Source organism: Narcine bancroftii, chromosome 6, assembly GCF_036971445.1.
Source record: "Narcine bancroftii isolate sNarBan1 chromosome 6, sNarBan1.hap1, whole genome shotgun sequence".
Lineage (NCBI taxonomy): Eukaryota > Metazoa > Chordata > Chondrichthyes > Torpediniformes > Narcinidae > Narcine > Narcine bancroftii.
Genome location: NC_091474.1, coordinates 62,913,290 through 62,932,468, shown reverse-complemented (window position 1 = coordinate 62,932,468; position 19,179 = coordinate 62,913,290). Strand labels below are relative to the sequence as shown.

The window sequence follows — 19,179 nt, the reverse complement described above, 5'->3', positions numbered from 1 at the left end:
TCCTTTAGACCTGGCTTCTGATCATTTCCAAACATAATTGTTTCAGTTATTAGCTGCTCTCAGTTTCGAGGATTGAGACTTCTCTCTTGACCTCTTTGCGCATCTTCCTAAAACTACCTCTTCAATTGAGGTTTTGGCCATCTTGCGTGTATCTGAGTGACGTCAACATTTGTTAGTATCTCTAAAGCAATTTGGGAGATTTTTAATGTTAAATTAAAATATAAATGTGTGTGGCAGAGTTATCTGTTTTATCATTCCATGCAGTCCTTCCCCAATTCAAGTTTTTCTTATCCTTTTGTTCCAGATAGTATCAAATTGACAATGGTTGAGAACAATGCCTTTTTCTGGTATCTCTCCTATTTATTTCAAAAATTTTCAAAGGATATGAATTGGCCTTTCCTGATGATTAAGTATAAAAATACACTGACCAAATCTTGCTTGCTATTTTTGTTTGATCAAACATTCTCACTTCAATGGGGGAGCAATGCTTTTTTTTCCAATGGATGTGGCAAAGTAAGCTTTTGAGGAATAACACTTCCACAGAGTTAGTTTGAATTTCTCCAGTAGCTTATTACTACCTCATTTTTTTGGTTTCCATTAATATGTCATTAAAAATCGGGATTTAAAAAATACTCGTAAATGAAACCAGATCAAAATGGAATTTACAGACATATAGGAGGCTTGACTGCCCTCAATCTTGGGGAGATGTTAAAAGTGCATATCTTTTTGTTTGAAATAAGCTTCGTTTTTACCATGGTTATTAAAGCACAAGCTAATTGGTGGTAAAAATCTATTTGGATTACGAGGTGTACTAATTTGAAGATGCTCTGCCTAAAATTGAAATTATACACTTTTTCTCACTGGAACAGAGAATAGTTGAGAATGAAAAACTGAATGCAGAGAAAACATCCAAGCAAAAAGTGGATCTGCAGTCCCTTCCAACTCGAGCCTATCTGGATCAAACCGTGGTGCCTATTCTTTTACAAGGCTTATCTGTTCTGGCAAAAGAAAGGTAAGATGGTTTGTGGAAATGTGAGTAATTCTGCTTTTTGGATCAGTGCTGCTTGTTTCTTGAGAATCTTCCTTGCGTTCTTGGATAACTAGAAACCTATTTTGTATTCACTGTTATTAAAGAGAAGTGAAAACTGTTAAAATGGCAGTTTTAACTGACTCATAAAGATGTAGTTGCAGCTCTTGAGCTGGGTTACAGGGCAGTGGCTTTATATTTTCTTAGTTGGAGTTTAACACTTCCTGTGAATAGGGTTGTTGCTTGTTTGTAATCTATTATGTATACTCCCCTCATTTTTTGTGACCTTGTGCCCTGCCCCTCTATCCTGCCTTGGCCAATTGCCCACACAGTTTCCCTATTTGCACTTAACGGTGGCAAACAGCACCTGAAAATGGCTGTTGGTTGGCAAAGCTCTGAGAATAGGGCCTTCTTCCCCACTGAAGATGCCGGACGTTGCAGAATTGCTATGATTTGTGGTTAAGTAGACATTGAAAGGCATTAAAAATATCAAAAACTACTTTTAAATTCTGTTTTATATAAATCCTGCATCTCTCATTCCTTACCAATAGAGCTGCTGAAACTGCACCATTACATTTTTAAAATTGAGCCATTTTGGCCCACAAGCCCATGCTACCTAATTTACACCCCATTAACCTACACCACCAGTACATTTTTGAACAGTGGGAGGAACCTGAAGCCCCCCCCCAAGGAAAACCCATCCAGACATGGGGAGAATGTACAAACTCCTTACAGACACTATGGAATTCAAACCCTAGTCCATTCCTGATTGCTGGCACTGTAAAAGCATTGCACTAACCACTATACCAACCATGCTGCCCTTATTTAATTTTCCAGTATAATAGCTGGTTAACTGCAATGTGGATCCACTGTTGGACTCCAATGTCAGAAAGCACTGGTAATCACAGTAATCAATACTTTTATCGAGGTTTGGGATTCCAACATTTGTTTGTGGGGGAAAAAAATAATTGTGTACAATTGTCTTGACCTTGGGACATGATAAATGCCTAATATTAAAATGGGGTACAAAACAGTGGCCCTCCAATGAATTGGTTCTCTGATTATATTGAGGCCATTAAGCAAACTCTCAAATTATAGTTAATTATCAATTACCTTGTTAATTTGAGTTTTCTCCTCTTCCACACCCCCCCCCCCCCACCAATTTATTCAATTACTTTTTTATGCTTTTTGCATGATTGCAATGCATTGAAGGTGACACAATGCAACTTTTTGCTCTATCATTTGGGTTTTGGATAAAATTAATTGAAAGATCTCCAATCTGGATCCAACATGCTAAACTGCTAGCAGTTTGTTCCAGTGTGGAAACTGGACAATTGCTGTTTGTACCTTTGTTATTGCTCCTTTACGGTTGATAACTAGAAGGTGGAGAAGGGAGAAATTCTCCATCTTGTGTGTGATACCTGTATTGGTTTTAGGTGACTCATTTTGAAGTAGGCTGTAGCATTGTTGCTCTGCAGGGTGCAGTATGTTTTTTGTACCAGAATGAAATTCAATGCATATTCATTTTGTTGGTTTTGGGGTCAATATTACACACTTTGCATTGAAACTCAACTGGTTAGTTGCTTGGGGGCGTGGCTATGCAAAGAAGCAAGACAGACATGTCTTGGATGAGCTCTCTGTGGAGTATTAAAAAGATGATTTAAAATTAACAGTTTTTCTATTATGGATGAACAAAATGAACATGAAAAAGCCAAGCCAGCAAAAAACAAAATCGGAAGAGACACGGGCTCAGCCAGGAAAGTCGAGTGAAAACCCAAAAGGGAGTGGCTCAGGAGCAGTCTTGGGACCAGCTGAGCCTGGCATTGCTGTGATGGGGGTGGGGGAGTTGGTATGAAACCTGAATATAATCCTGGATAAAATGGAGAGTTTATGCAATCGTTTCATAGGTGTTGAACCTGCAATGATGGATATATCAGAGAAGGTGGCTGAATTGAGGATTTAATGCAATTAACGGGCCAAGTGGAAGGTGACTTGGTTAAAACGCAAGAAAAGCTGCAAGTTTTGGAAGAAGATGCTAAGAAGTGGGGCTTGGATAAAGAAGCCATGCTGGATAAGATCAACCACATGGAGAATTTTAGCAGATGCAATAATGTTTGGATTATTGGTTGGAAGGAAGGGAGTGAAGGGAGAGACCTGGTGAGCTGCTTTGAAACTTGGATCCCACGAGGTTTGGGAGAAAATAAATTCAACAGAAAGCTACAAATAGAAAGGGCTCATCAGACCCTCATACCCAGAAGATCTGACAAGCAACTATGACAGCCAGTTCTGGTAAGACTTTTGAGTGACCGGCAGTGTGAAGCAGTTTTGGAGCAGTATTTGATTACTCTAAGCAACACAATGGCCTTCTTGAGATCGACGGCAGGAAGGGTTATTCTTTCAAGACTTTAGCCCAACTTTGATTAAACAAAGGAAGGAGTTTGATGATATTAAAAAAAAGCTATTGCAGTCAAAGAACATAAAATACTCTGATATATCCTGTGACTCTGAGGGTTGAAGCAATGGATGGCAATCGATGTTTTATCAAGGCTAAGGAAGAAGTGGAAAATTTCTACGAAGATTATGAAAAAATTAAAGATATACAAGAAGATTCAGAAGAATGTTTACAATGGGACAAAGTAAAAAGTGTATTTTTTTAAAACTTGTATTTATTGTTAAATGTTATGGAAATTCGCACAGTGATCAAGAAAAAGCAAGAACTTTTTTAAAAAATAAAAATAGCAGCAGGATAGAGACTTTGGTCTAAGGGGGATAATGGTGCTGGGAGAGAAACAGTTTTGCAAAATGGCACTGAAGGGAGGGGTTCTTCTTTCTCAGAAGATTCCACAGGTTTTTTTCGCGGGCTTCCAGGATTTCTTGTTCACGTTGCCATCAAAGCAGGGACACTTTTTTAAAAGGGAAAAGATCACTGTTATTTGAATAATCAAAAAGATTTTATTGCTGAACAATATTTGTTTTAAAAACTGGTATGGATAGAACGTTAAACTTTATTAGTCTGAATGTAAATGGGCTAAATGGGACGGTGAAAAAGAAAAGGGTCTTGCAATTGAACTGCTGATGGAGATTATAAGGAGAAATCTGGATATAAAAGGCTTCAAAGTTGGACAAGAAGAACCTAAAATCAGCCTATTACATAGGAACATGGGAAGTAGGAACAGGAGTAGGCCAAAAATGGCCCATCGAGCCTGCTCCGCTATTCAATACGATCATGGCTGATCTAATTTATGACCTAACTCCACCAACCTGCCTTCTCCCCATATCCCCTAATTCCTCTATCATGTAAAAATTTATCTAACCGAATTTTAAATATGTTTAATGAGGCAGCCTCAACCACTTCTCTGGTTAGAGAATTCCAAACATTCACTACTCTCTGAGAAAAACTATTTTTCCTCATCTCTGTCCTTAATCTACTCCCCCGAATCTTGAGACTGTGTCCTCTCGTTTTAGTTTCCCCGGCCAGCTCAAAAAACCTTCCTACCCCTGCGGCACCCCACTTACCACTCTCTGCCAACCTGAAAAACTCCCATTTATCCCGACTCTCTGCCTCCTGTCAGACAACCGATTTTCAATCCAGGCCAATATACTTCCCCGGACTCCACTTTCCTGTAACTTACTGATATGTCTCTTGTGCAGCACCTTATCAAACGCTTTCTGGAAATCCAAATGTACAACATCAACCTGTTCCCCTCTATCCACCGCACCCATTGTATCCTCAAAGAATCCTAACAAGTTTGTCAAACAAGATCTTCCCTTTCTAAAATCATGCTGCGTCTGCCTGATTGAACCCTTGCGTTCCAAAAGTTTCACTATTTCATCTTTAATGACGGCTTCAAGCATTTTTCCAACTACAGACATCAAGCTAATTGGCCGATAATTTCCAGTATTCTGCCTACATCCTTTCTTAAAAAGTGGCGTGACATTTGCTGTCTTCCAGTCTGCCGGGACCTGCCCAGAATCCAAGGAATTTTGGTATATGACCACCAATGCATCAACTATAACTTCTGCCATTTCCTTCAGAACCCTTGGATGCATATCATCAGGACCAGGTGATTTGTCTGGCTTCAGTCCCATTAGTTTCTCCATCATTACTTCCTTTGTAACAACTATTTTATCAAGGCCCTCCCCAACATTCGCATCCTTAACTCCGCACTTGGGCATGCTGGATGTGTCTTCCACTGTGAAGACTGACACAAAATGTTTGTTCAATGCCTCGGCCATTTCCTCATTTTTTGCTACCAGTTTTCCTTTTTCATCCTCCAAGGGTCCTATGTTAACTCTGGCCACCTTCTTCTGTTTTATATATTTATAAAATTTTTTGCTTTCTGTTTTTATATTTTGTGCCAATTTACTTTCATAATCCTTTTTCCCATTTCTTATTACCCACTTTGTAACCCCTTGTTGTCTCTTAAAGTTTTCCCGATCTTCCAGTTTCCCACTGCTCTTTGCAGCTTTGTACACCTGTGCGTTCAATTTTATACTCTCCTTTATTTCCTTTGTTAACCATGGTTGATTTTTCCCTCCCTTGCTGCCCTTTTTCCTGACCGGAATATATTTTTGTTGAGCATTACAAAATATTTCTTTGAAAATCTTCCACTGTTCCTTAACTGTTTCATCAATTAGCCTGTGCTCCCAGTCCACTCTGCCCAATTCCTCCCTCATCCTATGGTAGTCACCCCTGTTTAAACATAATATATTAGTTTTAGATCTAACTATTTCCCCTTCCATCTGAATGAGAAATTCAATCATACTATGATCGCGATTTCCCATATGGTCTCTGACTATTACATCATTTACTCTACCTATCTCATTGCACAACACTAGATCCAGGAGAGCATTTTCTCTTGTGGGTTCCTTAACATGCTGCTCAAGAAAGCTATCGCAGATGCATTCTATGAAGTCCTCTTCCAGACTCCCACGAACAATTTGATTTTCCCAATCTATGTGGAAGTTAAAGTCCGCAATGACTACTGCCGTATCATTATTACATGCCTCACTTATCTCTCTATTTATTTCCTGTGCCACTAAACTATTGTTATTTGGTGGGCGATAGATAACACCCACCAAAAATGTTTTCCCTTTGTTATTCTTTATCTCTACCCAAATGGACTCAACATTACTCTCTTGGGAGGAGTCACGTGATGGAGTAGTGGCCGGTCGGGGAACTCCAGCCCTCTCCGGAAAAGTAAAAAAAAGACAGTGAAAAGACAGTGAAAAAACAAAGGCACAAACAAACACAAAAACCAAAATAAAGTGAAAGTAAAGGTGTGGAGAAAATGGCAGCGAAGAAAGAAAAGCCAAAAGCAACGGGAAGAAGAGAAGAAAAGACGTCGGAAGAAGAAGGTGAAGGCCTTAACTGTAAGAGGAGACCCGCCGTGGAGAGAGAAGCCCGCTCCCTAAGGTCAGTCGAAGCCCCGAACTCGGGACTACAAAAATGGCTCACGGAGCCAAATAAAAGTGCGCGAGGAGTCGCGCATGCGCAAGACAAAAATAACACTGACGGGAGGGAGGACCAGCTGAGGAGTCGATCTCCACAGCTGAAATTGACAACCACAACAAAGCAGCAAGAGGAAAACATAGAAAATAACGAGAACAAGAAAGGAGAGAGTAAAAAGAAATCAAAGAAACAACAGATGACCAACCCAGAGGAAGAAGACCAGCATCAAGACACTTCTAGTAAAAATAAGAAGACCAAAAATACACAACAAAATAAAACAAACAACCCAACAAGAAAACCAGAAGAGACAGAGGTAAAGGACACAGATCCTGGAGTGGACTCAGAAGAAGAGGAGGGAGAACACAGAGAAATGGAAGAAGAAGGGAAGGGCAAGTACGTGGATATATTTTTTTAAAGAATATATGGAATCAGTAAAAGAATGGCAATCACAAGAATTCAGTGACATAAAAAGAAGAAAAAGTACAGAAGAAAAAGTGAATAGATTAGAGATGATCATGTCAGATATAGGAAAAAGAGTGGACAAGGTGGAAGAACGAGAAACAGCCATAGAAATGGAAGGAGATGACTTAAAAAAGAAATTAGAAGAATCTGATAAAAAAGTTAAAGAGACACAAGAGCTGTTAGCTCAGAAGATAGATATAATGGAAAATTATAATAGAAGAAACCATATAAAGATAGTGGGCCTTAAGGAAGATGAAGAAGGCAAGAATATGAGAGAATTTATAAAAGAATGGATCCCCAGGGTCCTAGGAAGACCAGAATTACAGGAAGAAATGGAAATAGAAAGGGCACACAGAACATTAGCCCCTAAACATTAGCCCCTAAACCACAACCACAACAAAAACCAAGATCCATTCTAGTAAAATTCCTAAGATATACAACAAGAGAAAATATATTGGAGAAAGCAATGAGGAAAATAAGAGAAGACAAAAAACCACTGGAATACAAAGGTCAAAATTTTTTTTTCTATCCAGATACAAGTTTTGAACTCCTGAAGAAGAGGAAGGAGTTTAATACAGCAAAAATGATCCTATGGAAAAAAGGATATAAATTTATGCTAAAGTACCCAGCGGTACTTAAAATAGTTATTCCAGGGCAGCAAAACAGACTATTCTTGGATCCGGAGGAAGCACGAAAATTTGCAGAACAACTACAAAACAGACAGAGAGATGAAGACATGTAACGAGAACAAAAATGACCATAAACTATATGTGTGTATGTAGGTCTGTGTGTATATATATATATATATATATGTGTGTGTGTGTGTGTATATATATATATATTTTTTTTTAAAAAATGAGTATAGGTAAGAACTAAGAAGGGAAATTAAGGGAAGAAAAGAAGTATGGGGGGGAATTCAGAGAGTGACCTTTGTTATATATCAAGATTAAAATCTTTTCTGGAGGGGCTAGGTGGGGAAGAATTACGGCCACTGCGAAATCAGTTGACGCTTGCGAGTGAATTCGCAAATCCAAATGAAGAGGGGAGATGTGGTTGCCCAACAAGGGACAAAGGGCAACTCAGGAAGGGGAGGGGATAGTGGGGTTAAAGGAATTTTAGATAGGAGAATAATGGAAATATTTTATGTTTTAGAAATGTTGTCATATAATGTGTTCAAAAAAAGAAAGCAGAAATGGATAAGAAGGAAAGGTGATGAGGAAACGGAAAGGAAAGATAAAGTATGAAATGGCTATGTTGAATTATATGACTTTAAATATTAATGGAATACATAACCAAATCAAAAAGAAGACACTGTTAAATTTACTGAAAAAAGAAAAAATTGATATAGCATTCGTACAAGAAACACACTTAAATGAAGTGGAACACAAGAAATTAAAGAGAGATTGGTTAGGACATGTAACAGCAGCATCATATAATTCAAAAGCTAGAGGAGTAGCTATATTAATCAGTAAAAATGTACCAATCAAAATAGAAGAGGAAATAATAGATCCAGCAGGGAGATACGTAATGATAAAATGTCAGATATGTTCGGAGTTTTGGAATTTACTCAATGTATATTCACCTAATGAAGAAGATCAAAAATTTATGCAAGATATCTTTTTGAAGATAGCAGACACGCAAGGGAATATACTAATAGGAGGGGATTTCAATCTTAATTTGTATTCAAACATGGATAAAACTGGAAAAAAAATTAACAGAAAGAACAAAGTAACCAAATTTATAATTAAATCGATGCAAGAAATGCAACTTTTGGATATATGGAGGAAACAACACCCAAAAGAAAAGGAATATTCATATTATTCGGGCAGACATATAACATACTCAAAAATAGACCTATTCCTGTTATCAGCTCACATGCAAGAGAGAGTTAGAAAAACGGAATATAAAGCTAGACTATTATCGGACCACTCACCCCTGTTATTGACAATAGAGTTAGAGGACATCCCTCCAAGAATGTATAGATGGAGATTAAACCCATGTTACTTAAAAGGCAGGGTTTTAGAGAATTCATTGAAAGACAAATTAAAATGTACTTTGAAATAAATACAGAATCAGTGAAAGATAAGTTCATACTATGGGACGCAATGAAAGTGTTCATCAGAGGGCAAATAATAAGTTATGTAACTAAGATGAAGAAGGACTACAATCAGGAAACAGAACAGTTGGAAAGGGAAATAGCAAATATAGGAAAAGAATTAGCAATGACACAACTAAAAGAAGAGAATTGGCAGATAAAAAAAAATATGAAACACTACAAACATATAAGGTGGAGAAAAATATAATGAAGACAAAACAGAAATATGAACTAGGAGAAAAAACGCACAAAATTCTAGCGTGGCAGCTTAAGACAGAACAAACTAAGAGAATGGTATTGGCATTAAGGAAAAAAGACAAGCAAATCACATACAATCCAACGGAGATTAATGAAAACTTCAGAAAATTCTATGAACAATTATATCAAACTGAAAACGAAGGGAAAGAAGATAAAATAGATGAATTTTTAACTAAAATTGAACTACCGAAATTACAAACAGAGGAACAAAATAAATTAACAAAACCATTTGAAATAGAAGAAATACAGGAGATAATAAAAAAACTACCGAACAATAAAACACCAGGAGAGGATGGATTCCCAATAGAATTCTATAAAACATTTAAAGATTTATTAATTCCTCCCCTTCTGGAAGTAATCAACCAGATTGATAAAACACAAAGCTTACCAGATCCATGCAAAACAGCAATAATTATAGTAATACCAAAGACAGGGAAAGATCCACTCGCACCAGCATCATATAGACCAATATCTTTACTTAACACAGATTATAAGATAATAGCTAAACTATTAGCAAACAGATTAGCCGACTATGTACCAAAAATAGTAAATCTAGACCAAACTGGATTTATTAAAAAAAGACGAACAATAGACAATATCTGTAAATTTATTAACTTAATTCATGCAGTAGAAGGAAATAAAACTCCAACAGTAGCGGTTGCTTTAGACGTAGAGAAGGCCTTTGACAGAGTAGAATGGAATTATTTATTCAAAGTACTACAAAAATTCAGCTTACCAGAGAAATATATTAATTGGATTAAAGCATTATATAAGGGGCCATTGGCGAAAGTGACAGTAAATGGATATATATCAAAACAATTTAACTTAAGCAGATCAACAAGGCAGGGTTGCCCACTACTCCCTTATTGTTCGCGTTAGCCATAGAACCACTAGCAGAACTGATAAGAACAGAAAATAAAATAAAAGGGATAAAAATAAAAGACAAGGAATATAAAATCAGTCTATTTGCAGATGACGTTATAATATACTTAGCAGAACCAGAAATATCAATAAAAGAATTACATAGGAAATTAAAGGAATATGGAGAAGTGTCGGGGTACAAGATTAACGCAAATAAAAGTGAAGCAATGCCAATGAATAATGCGAATTTCTCAAAATTTAAGAAAGAATCACCATTCAGATGGCAAACGCAAGCAATGCGATACCTAGGTTTACAAATAAATAAAAACCTTGGCCATCTATATAAACTCAATTATTATCCACTAATGAAAAAATTACAAGACGACTTAGAGCATTGGAAAGACTTACCACTAACGCTGATAGGAAGGATAAACTGTATTAAAATGAACATTTTCCCAAGAATACAATACCTATTTCAGACATTACCAATATGCTTAACAGAGAAATTCTTCAAGGAGTTAAAGAAAATAATAAGGAAATTTTTATGGAAAGGGGGGAAACCGAGGATAGCACTAGATAAATTAACAGAATGGTATAAACAAGGAGGCTTACGACTACCAAACTTTAAAAATTATTATAGAGCCGCACAATTAAGATACCTATCAGATTTTTATCAAACAAGGGAAAAGCCAGATTGGACTAGATTAGAACTAGATAAAATAGGGGAGAAGATACCTGAACATATATAAATGGGATGAAAAATTGGTACAACATAGGAATTCTCCAGTATAGCATCATCTGCTCAACATTTGGAAGAAGATTCATGTAGAAAGGAATAAAACAAATTACCAACTACCAAAACTAATACTGACGCAAAATCTGCTAATCCCTTTTACAATAGATAACCTTTCCTTTAGAGAATGGGAGAAAAAAGGGATGAAAAGAATAGAAAATTGTTTTTCGGGAAATAAATTATTATCCTTTGAACAAATGAAGGATAAATATAATATAACTCACGATACAATGTTGGCATACTACCAACTGAAATCCTACTTGAAGGACAAATTGGGAAACAGTCTGAGGTTACCAGAAGGAAGTAATTTTGAATATGTGATTACAGACAAAATGATAATTTAAAAAATTTGTAACAAACATGTATATTAAACTACAAGAAAAGGAGAACGAGGAAACAAATGGTAAAACTAAACAAAAATGGGAACAAGATCTAAACGTAAAGATAAAGAATGAAACATGGGAGAAGTTATGCTCCGGAACTATGAGAAATACAATAAACACGAAGTTACGTATGATACAATATAATTGGATACACAGGCCAAACATTACACCTCAAAAGTTAAATAAATGGGACCCAACAGTATCAGACAGATGTTTTCGATGTAAAAAGGAAATGGGAACAACAATTCATGCAATTTGGACATGTGAGAAAGTGAAAAAATTTTGGGAAGATCTAAACCAGATATTAAATAAAATCACAAAAAGCAATATACCAAAAAACCCAGAGATCTTCCTCCTAAGTAATATAAGAAATAAAGAATTTGGATGGAGCACAAAAAAGATTTGTTATGATAGCCCTAGCTGTAGCAAAAAAATGTATTATGTCAACCTGGAAATTAGAAGATAACTTGAGAATACAACAATGGTACATAGAAATGAATAAATGTATTCCATTAGAAAAAATAACATATAATTTAAGAAATAACATTACAATATTTGAACAAATATGGGAGCCATACATGAAACACAATAGAGAAAACCTACCGTGGACATCTACCACCTAAAATGACAGAAGGAGAAGATAATGAAAAGAACTGACTCAGTGGAATTTCTTGTTTATTTTTATTGAGTGACAACATTGTTTGACGGGTTTAATGTATCTTATATTCTGAACTTTAAATAAATGGGAGAGGAGGTGAGGGAGGGAGGGAGGGGAGGAGAGGAGGGAAGGGGGGAGAAAATGACACTCTATATATTTAAGAAGGAAAATGTATGTATCTTGATCAATATGGTTTATAGTGTGAAAAATAAAAAAATTTAAAAAAAACATTACTCTCTAGATCTTATATCATTCCTCACTACTGTCTGGAGCTCATCTTTGATTAAGAGTGCAACTCCACCTCCCTTACCATCCTGTCTATCTCTTTGCACCACCTGATACCCTTGAAAGTTTAATTCCCATTTAGGGTCACCTTGTAGCCATGTTTCCGTGATGGCTACCAAATCATAGGCATGGGTACCGATTTGCGCTTCAAGTTCACTAACCTTATTTCTAATACTGTGGGCATTCAGATAAAGTGCCCTTATGCTCTTTGTCATTTTAATATCTAGTGACTTCTGTAACCTTTTCTTTTGATTTTTCTGCCCACTATTTTTCTTTGTAATTTTCTTAAGACTATCATTGACCCGAAAACTCACTGCACCATCTGATTTTTTTACTTTCTCCTCCCAACATTACTTTTCCTATTTTACTTTTCCTGGCCATTACTTTATCTTCCCTACCCTTTTCCCTATCATTCTGGTTCCCATACCCCTGCCAAATTAATTTAAACCTTGCTCCACTGCTGTACCAAACATACTTGGCAAAATGTTAACACCTTTTGGATTTAGGTGCAACCCGTCCCTCTTGTAAAGATCATGCCTTCCCCAAAAGAGGTCCCAATGATCCAAGAAGCCAAATCCTTGCCTTGTACGCCAGCACCTCAACCACACGTTCATTTTCCTTATCCTTACATTCTTTTCACTTGCATTTGGAACAGGTAGTAATCCCGAGATCACCACCCTAGCGTTGCTGTCTTTCAGCTTTCATCCCAGCTCACTGTAATCCCTTTTCATTACCTCCTCTCAGAATATTTTGGACCCGATTTGTGATATCACGTACCCTTGCACCAGCGAGGCAGCACACCATGCTCTATTTGTTGATGATGTGCTATTATATTTATCTGATCCAGCTGAGTCTCTGGAGAAATTGCAAACAACATGAGAAAAATGTGGAAGAGTTTCAGATTATAAAATTAATGTGCATAAAAGTAAGATTATGCCATTGACGAATTTTGATTATGAAAGATATCAAAAAGGAAGTCAATTTAAATGGAAAGTAGGTGGAATTAAATACTTAAGAATCATGATTGATAATAACCTACAAAATTTACAAATTAAATTATACTTCCCTGTTGGAGAAGATAGAGAAGGATTTGTAGAAATAGAAAGATTTGCCGATTCCCTTGATTGGAAGGGTTAATTGTATCAAAATGAAAATTATGCCAAGATTACAATATCTTTATCAATCACTGCCTATTTCTTTACTGAAAAGTTTCCATTATTTAAATAATTGTACTAGGCAATTCCTATGGATTAATAAGATGCCGAGAACTTTGCTGGAAAAATTATCATGGGATTATAAAATGGGAGGATTTAACATGCCGGATTTTAGAGTGTTGTTTGTCAGCACAAGCCAGATTTCTTTCATCTTTCTTTGAGGGAGGCACCCCCCCCTTGGATTCGAATGGGATCATAGTCAATGAAAGAAGGGGCAGTGAAGAATTTTGTGTTTAAGTGGAGTGTTGTCAATAACTAAAAAGATGTATAATCCTATATTAATACATGTGATTAGAGTATGGCAAGAAATCAATTGATATGGGGGGGGGGGGAGAAAGCAGGGATACCTTTAAGAGCACCATTATGTGTTGCCTATGAATCTAGGTAACAGAATACTAAATTTCTGGTATGACAAGGCAATAAGATGCATTGAAGACTTCTATGCAGAAGGGATTTTGATCAATTAAAACAGAAATATGGAGTAACTAATGCAACTTTCTTCTGTTTTCTCCAGCTAAGATCATTCTTGAGAGAAAGATGGGGGCCAACGATGGTCCCATCTGAAATTAGTGAAATGGAGTGAACAATCTGGCTGAGGAATACACCCACATTTTAACAAAAATATACTATGCTCTCCATAGTAAAATGCTCTCCATAGTAAAATCCCACGTTATGTGGTTGTGTGTGAAGATTAACCCTTTTTGGCAGGATATTGGGAAATGATGAACAGGATAACAGAAGGGTCCTTCACAGATGACCCTGAGCTTTATCTTTTGGGTAATTTTATTGAAATAAGTAACAAGTTAACTAAATTCCAAATTTCTTTTGCCAAAGTACCTTCAGCAGTGGCTAAGAAGTGTATTGCAATTACTTGGAAGTACAATGGACTGCAGAGATGAATAGTTGTATACCTATTGGAGAAAATCACATACAATCTTTTTTTAAAATACTGACACATTTGTCAAGATATGGCAGCCAGATTTGGACCATATAGGGGCCCAATTATAAATAACAGATGCTGCAACAATATAAACAGATGTGACTTTCCCACAAATCTTTTATGGATAGTATAAATTTGACTTTAATGGGGTGTGTGGATTTATATTTTGTAGGAAGGGGGGGAGGAGGGGTTTTTCTTTGTTTTGTATGAAAAAGTAATGTATTGTAGTAATGAAGATTTTCCCATGATTATTTATATATTAAAAAAAATGAAGTTATTTTAAAAAAAAACTGGTTAGTTGCTTGAGCAGAACACAGTTTAAAATTATCTAAAGGTAAGTATTCCTGATGTTTTCAGTAGCACATTGCTCTTCAACGAATGTTTGAGATGACGACTCGTTTTACTGGCTTAGTCATGAAGTCTCCTTAAGGGTCCCACCATGTAGCTGTAGGATAAGATTTGAGTCTCAGGGGAAAATCAGCATTTAAGGTGGTAAGGATATCTATTAAAAGGGCTCATTTATCAACTGTTAAGAGTAGATCCATATTTTGGGGAGGAGAGGAGACTACTGATCAATTTTAACTATTTTGTATCTTGAGCATATGAAAGCTGGGACTTGTAAGAATGCATAGATGAATTCTTTCTCCTGCAAGCAAGGCTAAATTACTAATTATTGGTAGTGCAAAAAATTGTGCTCAAGAAGATACAAACACATGGAAACAAATAAAGAAATGCAAACAAACTGCAATACTGAGGGGGGAAAAAATCAATAAAGTGCACAAGTAAGACTCCTTAAATGAGTTCCTGATTGAGTTTGTTATTAAGGAGTCTGGTGGTGGAGGGGTAGCAGCTGTTCCTGAACCTGGTGGTGCGAGTCTTGTGGGTTCTGTGGATCCTTGATGATGGCTGCTCCTCTCCGACAGTAGCGTTCCCTGTAGATGTTCTTGATGGTGGGGAAGGTTTTTCCTGCGATGTCCTGAGCTGTGTCCACTGCCTTTTGCAGAGCTTTCCGCTCAGGGGTATTGGTATCCCCATACCAGATCATGATGGAGCCAATCAGAACACTTTCCACCACACATATGTAGAAATTTGCCAGGGTTGCAAATGTCATACCAAACCTGAGGAAATGGAGATCTCGATATGCTTTCTTTATGATGCCATTAGTGTGTTTGGTCTAGGAAAGATCCTCTGAGGTAATGATTCCCAAGTATTTAAATTTGCTCACCCTTTCCACCTCTGATTTCCCCCAAGATCATTGGATCATACAGCTTTTTTCCCCCTTCCAGAAGTCAACAATTAGCTCCTTGGTTTTATGACAATGACTTGTTGTTGATGTAACTGTGAAAGAATAAGTTTAACAAATGTGCTTCACAGAGGGCTAATAGATTAGGTGAGAAAATAGAGTAGCTGTCTGTAAGATGGTGGGAATATAATTGCCTTCTAAACATGACCTTCCCTGTGCTGTAGTGAGATAGTAGCTAACTCCACAAGAATGTCAATAATACCATGAGTAATGGGCCTCTGACATTTCCCAGATGTTTCTAGACACCACAGGATAGCATGTTATTGTAAACACAATTGACAGATGTGTGAAACTAGTAAGGATCTCACCCAGATCCCTGCCCAAAGGTGTATAAAAGTATGGTGAACACTGATGCTTTGTGTGAGGCTCAGTGTAAAGAACAAGTTACTAAACTCCTTATCGTTCCTCACTCCCATTAAATAAATTGTTGTATGCTTAATGGTTCTGCTGTTTGTTTTATTACAGCGCGGGCCAATTTTAACACAATTTTCAGCTAAGTTTTCAGTCTCTTTATGTGCGTTGGCTCATCACCCCATGCATGCACGGTACGATGAGGTAGTGTTTCTCCAGGACCACGGAGCATCCTTAAATAGATATGTTAGGAAAGCATTCAACACTTTAAAATATTAAGGTGTATACACTGAGATGTGCACTTTGCACATCTGTACTGGGAAATCAGGAGCCTGTTGGTTTTTTTTGGGGGGGGGAGGAGGAGAATGTTTCCCACTCTGGACGTACGGGCCCAAGAGCTTCGGTACCTCCTGCCAGATGGCAGAAGGGAGAACAGTTTACATGGGGGATGTGTGGAGTCTTTCACTATGTTTATTGCTTTCTGTCTGCATCAGGTGTAGTAGATGTCCTCCATGCTTGGATGAGGTTCCCCAATGGTCTTTTCTGCTGACTTTACTATCCTCTGCAGGGTCTTGGGACCGAGTAGTACAGCTTTCAAACCAGGCAGTGATACAGTTGCATAGGATGCTCTCAATCAATCCTCTATAGTATGTCATGAAGATGGAGGGTGGGAGATGAACTTTCCTCAGCCTTTGCAGGAAGTAGAGGCGCTGCTGGGCTTTCTTGTCTATGGAGCTGGTGTTAAAGGACCAGGAGAGATTCTCTGCCAGTTGCACTCTGAGAAACTTGATACTCTTAAGTGGTCAGGGGAGTGTGATCTCCCTGAGCTCTCCTGAAGTCGGCAACCATCTCTTGTTTTTTAACCTTCAGATACAGGTTGTTTGCTCTGCACAGTCCGTTAGTGTCTGCACTTCGTCTCTGTACACTGCCTCCTCATTCTTACTGATCGGGTCCACCACTGTCGTGACGTCAGCGAACTTGATGTGGTTTGAGCTGTGTTTGGCTGCACAATCGTGGGTCAGCAGAGTGAACAGCAGAGGACTAAGCAGGAAACAGAGTGGGAATAAGGTTGGCTACAGGTTACCACAAGGGTCAATGTTGAGACCTCCACTTTTTGTGTTGTGCAGAAATGATGTAGATTGTGGAATAAATGGCTTAGTGACTAAGTTTACAGACGATCCAAAGATGGATGGAGGTTTAGACTAGGGGTGGCTCACCTTTTTAATTTAGACATGCAGCACAGTTATAGGCCATTTCAGCCCATGAGTCTGTACTGCCCAATTAACCTCCACTCCTGGTACATACTCGTGGGCAAAAATGGCCTGTTACCATGTTTTGTGTCTAAATTTAAAAAAAGGTTGGCAACCCTGGTGTTCGACAGTGAAGAGGAAATTGAAAGGCTGTTGAAAGATAGATGAGGAGGGTAGGCAGAGAAGTGCCCAAATGAAATGCAATGTTGGAAAGTGAACGGTCATAAACTGGTAGAAAGAATAAAGGGCAGACTATTATTTGGATGGGGAGAAAATTCAAAATTTGGAGGAGCAAAGGGACTTGGGAATCCTCGTGCAGGATACTTTAAAAGTCCATCTTGTTTTAGTTGGGGAAGAGGACGGCATTTGTATCTAGAGGAATAGGACAGGGATGTGTTATTGAAGCTTTATAAGGCACTGCTAAGGCCTCATCTGGGGTATGGGGTAAGGATGTGCTGGCATTGGAGAAAGTTCAGAGAAGATCTACAGAATGATTTGTGGAATGGTATTAGCACATGAATGTTTGGCTCTTGGACTGTACTCCTTGGAGTTCAGAAGAACGAGGGTGGACCTCCTGGAAGGATTTTAAATGCTGAAAGGCCTGGACAGAGTAGATGTGGAAAGTTGTTTCCTGTGGAAAGGGAGTCTAGGACAAGGGGCACAACTTCAGGATTGAAGGGCACCCATTTAAAATGGATGTGGAGGTATTGCTTCAGCCAGAGAGTGGTGGACCTCTGGAATTTGCTACCACGGGGGGCTGTGGAGGCTGTCATTGGGTATAATTAAGGCAGGGATTAATGGACATCTGAATTAGTCAGGGTTCTGGAGAGAAGGCAAGGGAGTGGAGCTGAGTGGGAGAATGAATCCACTCATGATGGAATGGCAGAGAGAACTTGATGCACCAAATGGCCTTCATCTGCTCTTATATCTTGTTATCTTGGATGATCTAATCTTTCTCCAAGGGTAAAACCATCAAATCACAAGAACACCAGGAAAAGGAACAGAAGGCCATTTGGCCCATCAAGTGTTCTAGAGTACACTCATTTAAGGTGAGGGAAGTTTAATGACGTGTGGGGCATGTTTTCTTTGCAGAGTGGTAGGTGTCTAGATTAGGCTCCCAGTGGTAGTCTTGCATCCAAACACAATTGCATTTAAGGAGCTCCCAGATGCAGACATGAATATGCAAGGATGGAGGGATTTGGATTGTGTGCAGGCAAAAGGGATGGTTTAATTTGGCATATGTTCAGTGTAGACATGGGCTGAAGGGCCTGTCCCTGTGCTGAATTGTTCTGTGTAGAGTGGAAATTCTCGTAACTGGAGAGAACTGTAACATGAACTTCAAATTGAGCTTGACTGATTTGGGCATCACTCCTGACTTTAGTTGTTCCTCTGCATTTGCTATCACCAATGGTGGTTTAAGTTTGATGTCACTCTTCTCCCTTAAATTAAATCTTTAATGAAATGCACAAGTACTTTGGTAATGAATGGAAAGTTTGCAAACCCTGGTTTACATAAAACTTGATTCTGTAAATGTTGTGCTTTCCAGGCCTCCCAATCCAATTGAATTTTTGGCTGCCTACCTTCTGAAGAACAAGACACAGTTTGAAGAGAGAAATTAGCTTGCACAGAACTGCAGATTTGGACTTCAGTCCTGTCGTGTTGAGGGTTGAAGCAATTCTAACTTTCAATATCATATTTGTACAAACAAATTTGTGAAGTGTGCCTGTGTGGATGACCAGAATGTACATGGAATGGCCCATTGTCTATGTATTGTAACTGTGCAGAATTTCTCATTTACTGTAATTTATGTAAACTTTGTGATTCTAAATAAATTGTTTTTACATGTA

At 37.9% G+C, this 19,179-nt stretch overlaps 1 protein-coding gene across 6 annotated transcripts in view; it reads left to right on the top strand.

Moving 5' to 3' along the window:
• dpy30 (dpy-30 histone methyltransferase complex regulatory subunit) overlaps window positions 1-19,179 on the top strand; it is a 27,680-nt gene extending 8,501 nt beyond the window's left edge. For all 6 annotated transcript variants that reach the window (XM_069885111.1, XM_069885110.1, XM_069885114.1 and 3 more), the window contains exons 4-5: window positions 870-1,012; window positions 18,879-19,179. In XM_069885111.1, coding sequence (XP_069741212.1) covers window positions 870-1,012; window positions 18,879-18,951 — 216 coding nt within the window. In that variant the 3' untranslated portion in view covers window positions 18,952-19,179. The remainder of the gene's footprint in view (window positions 1-869; window positions 1,013-18,878) is intronic.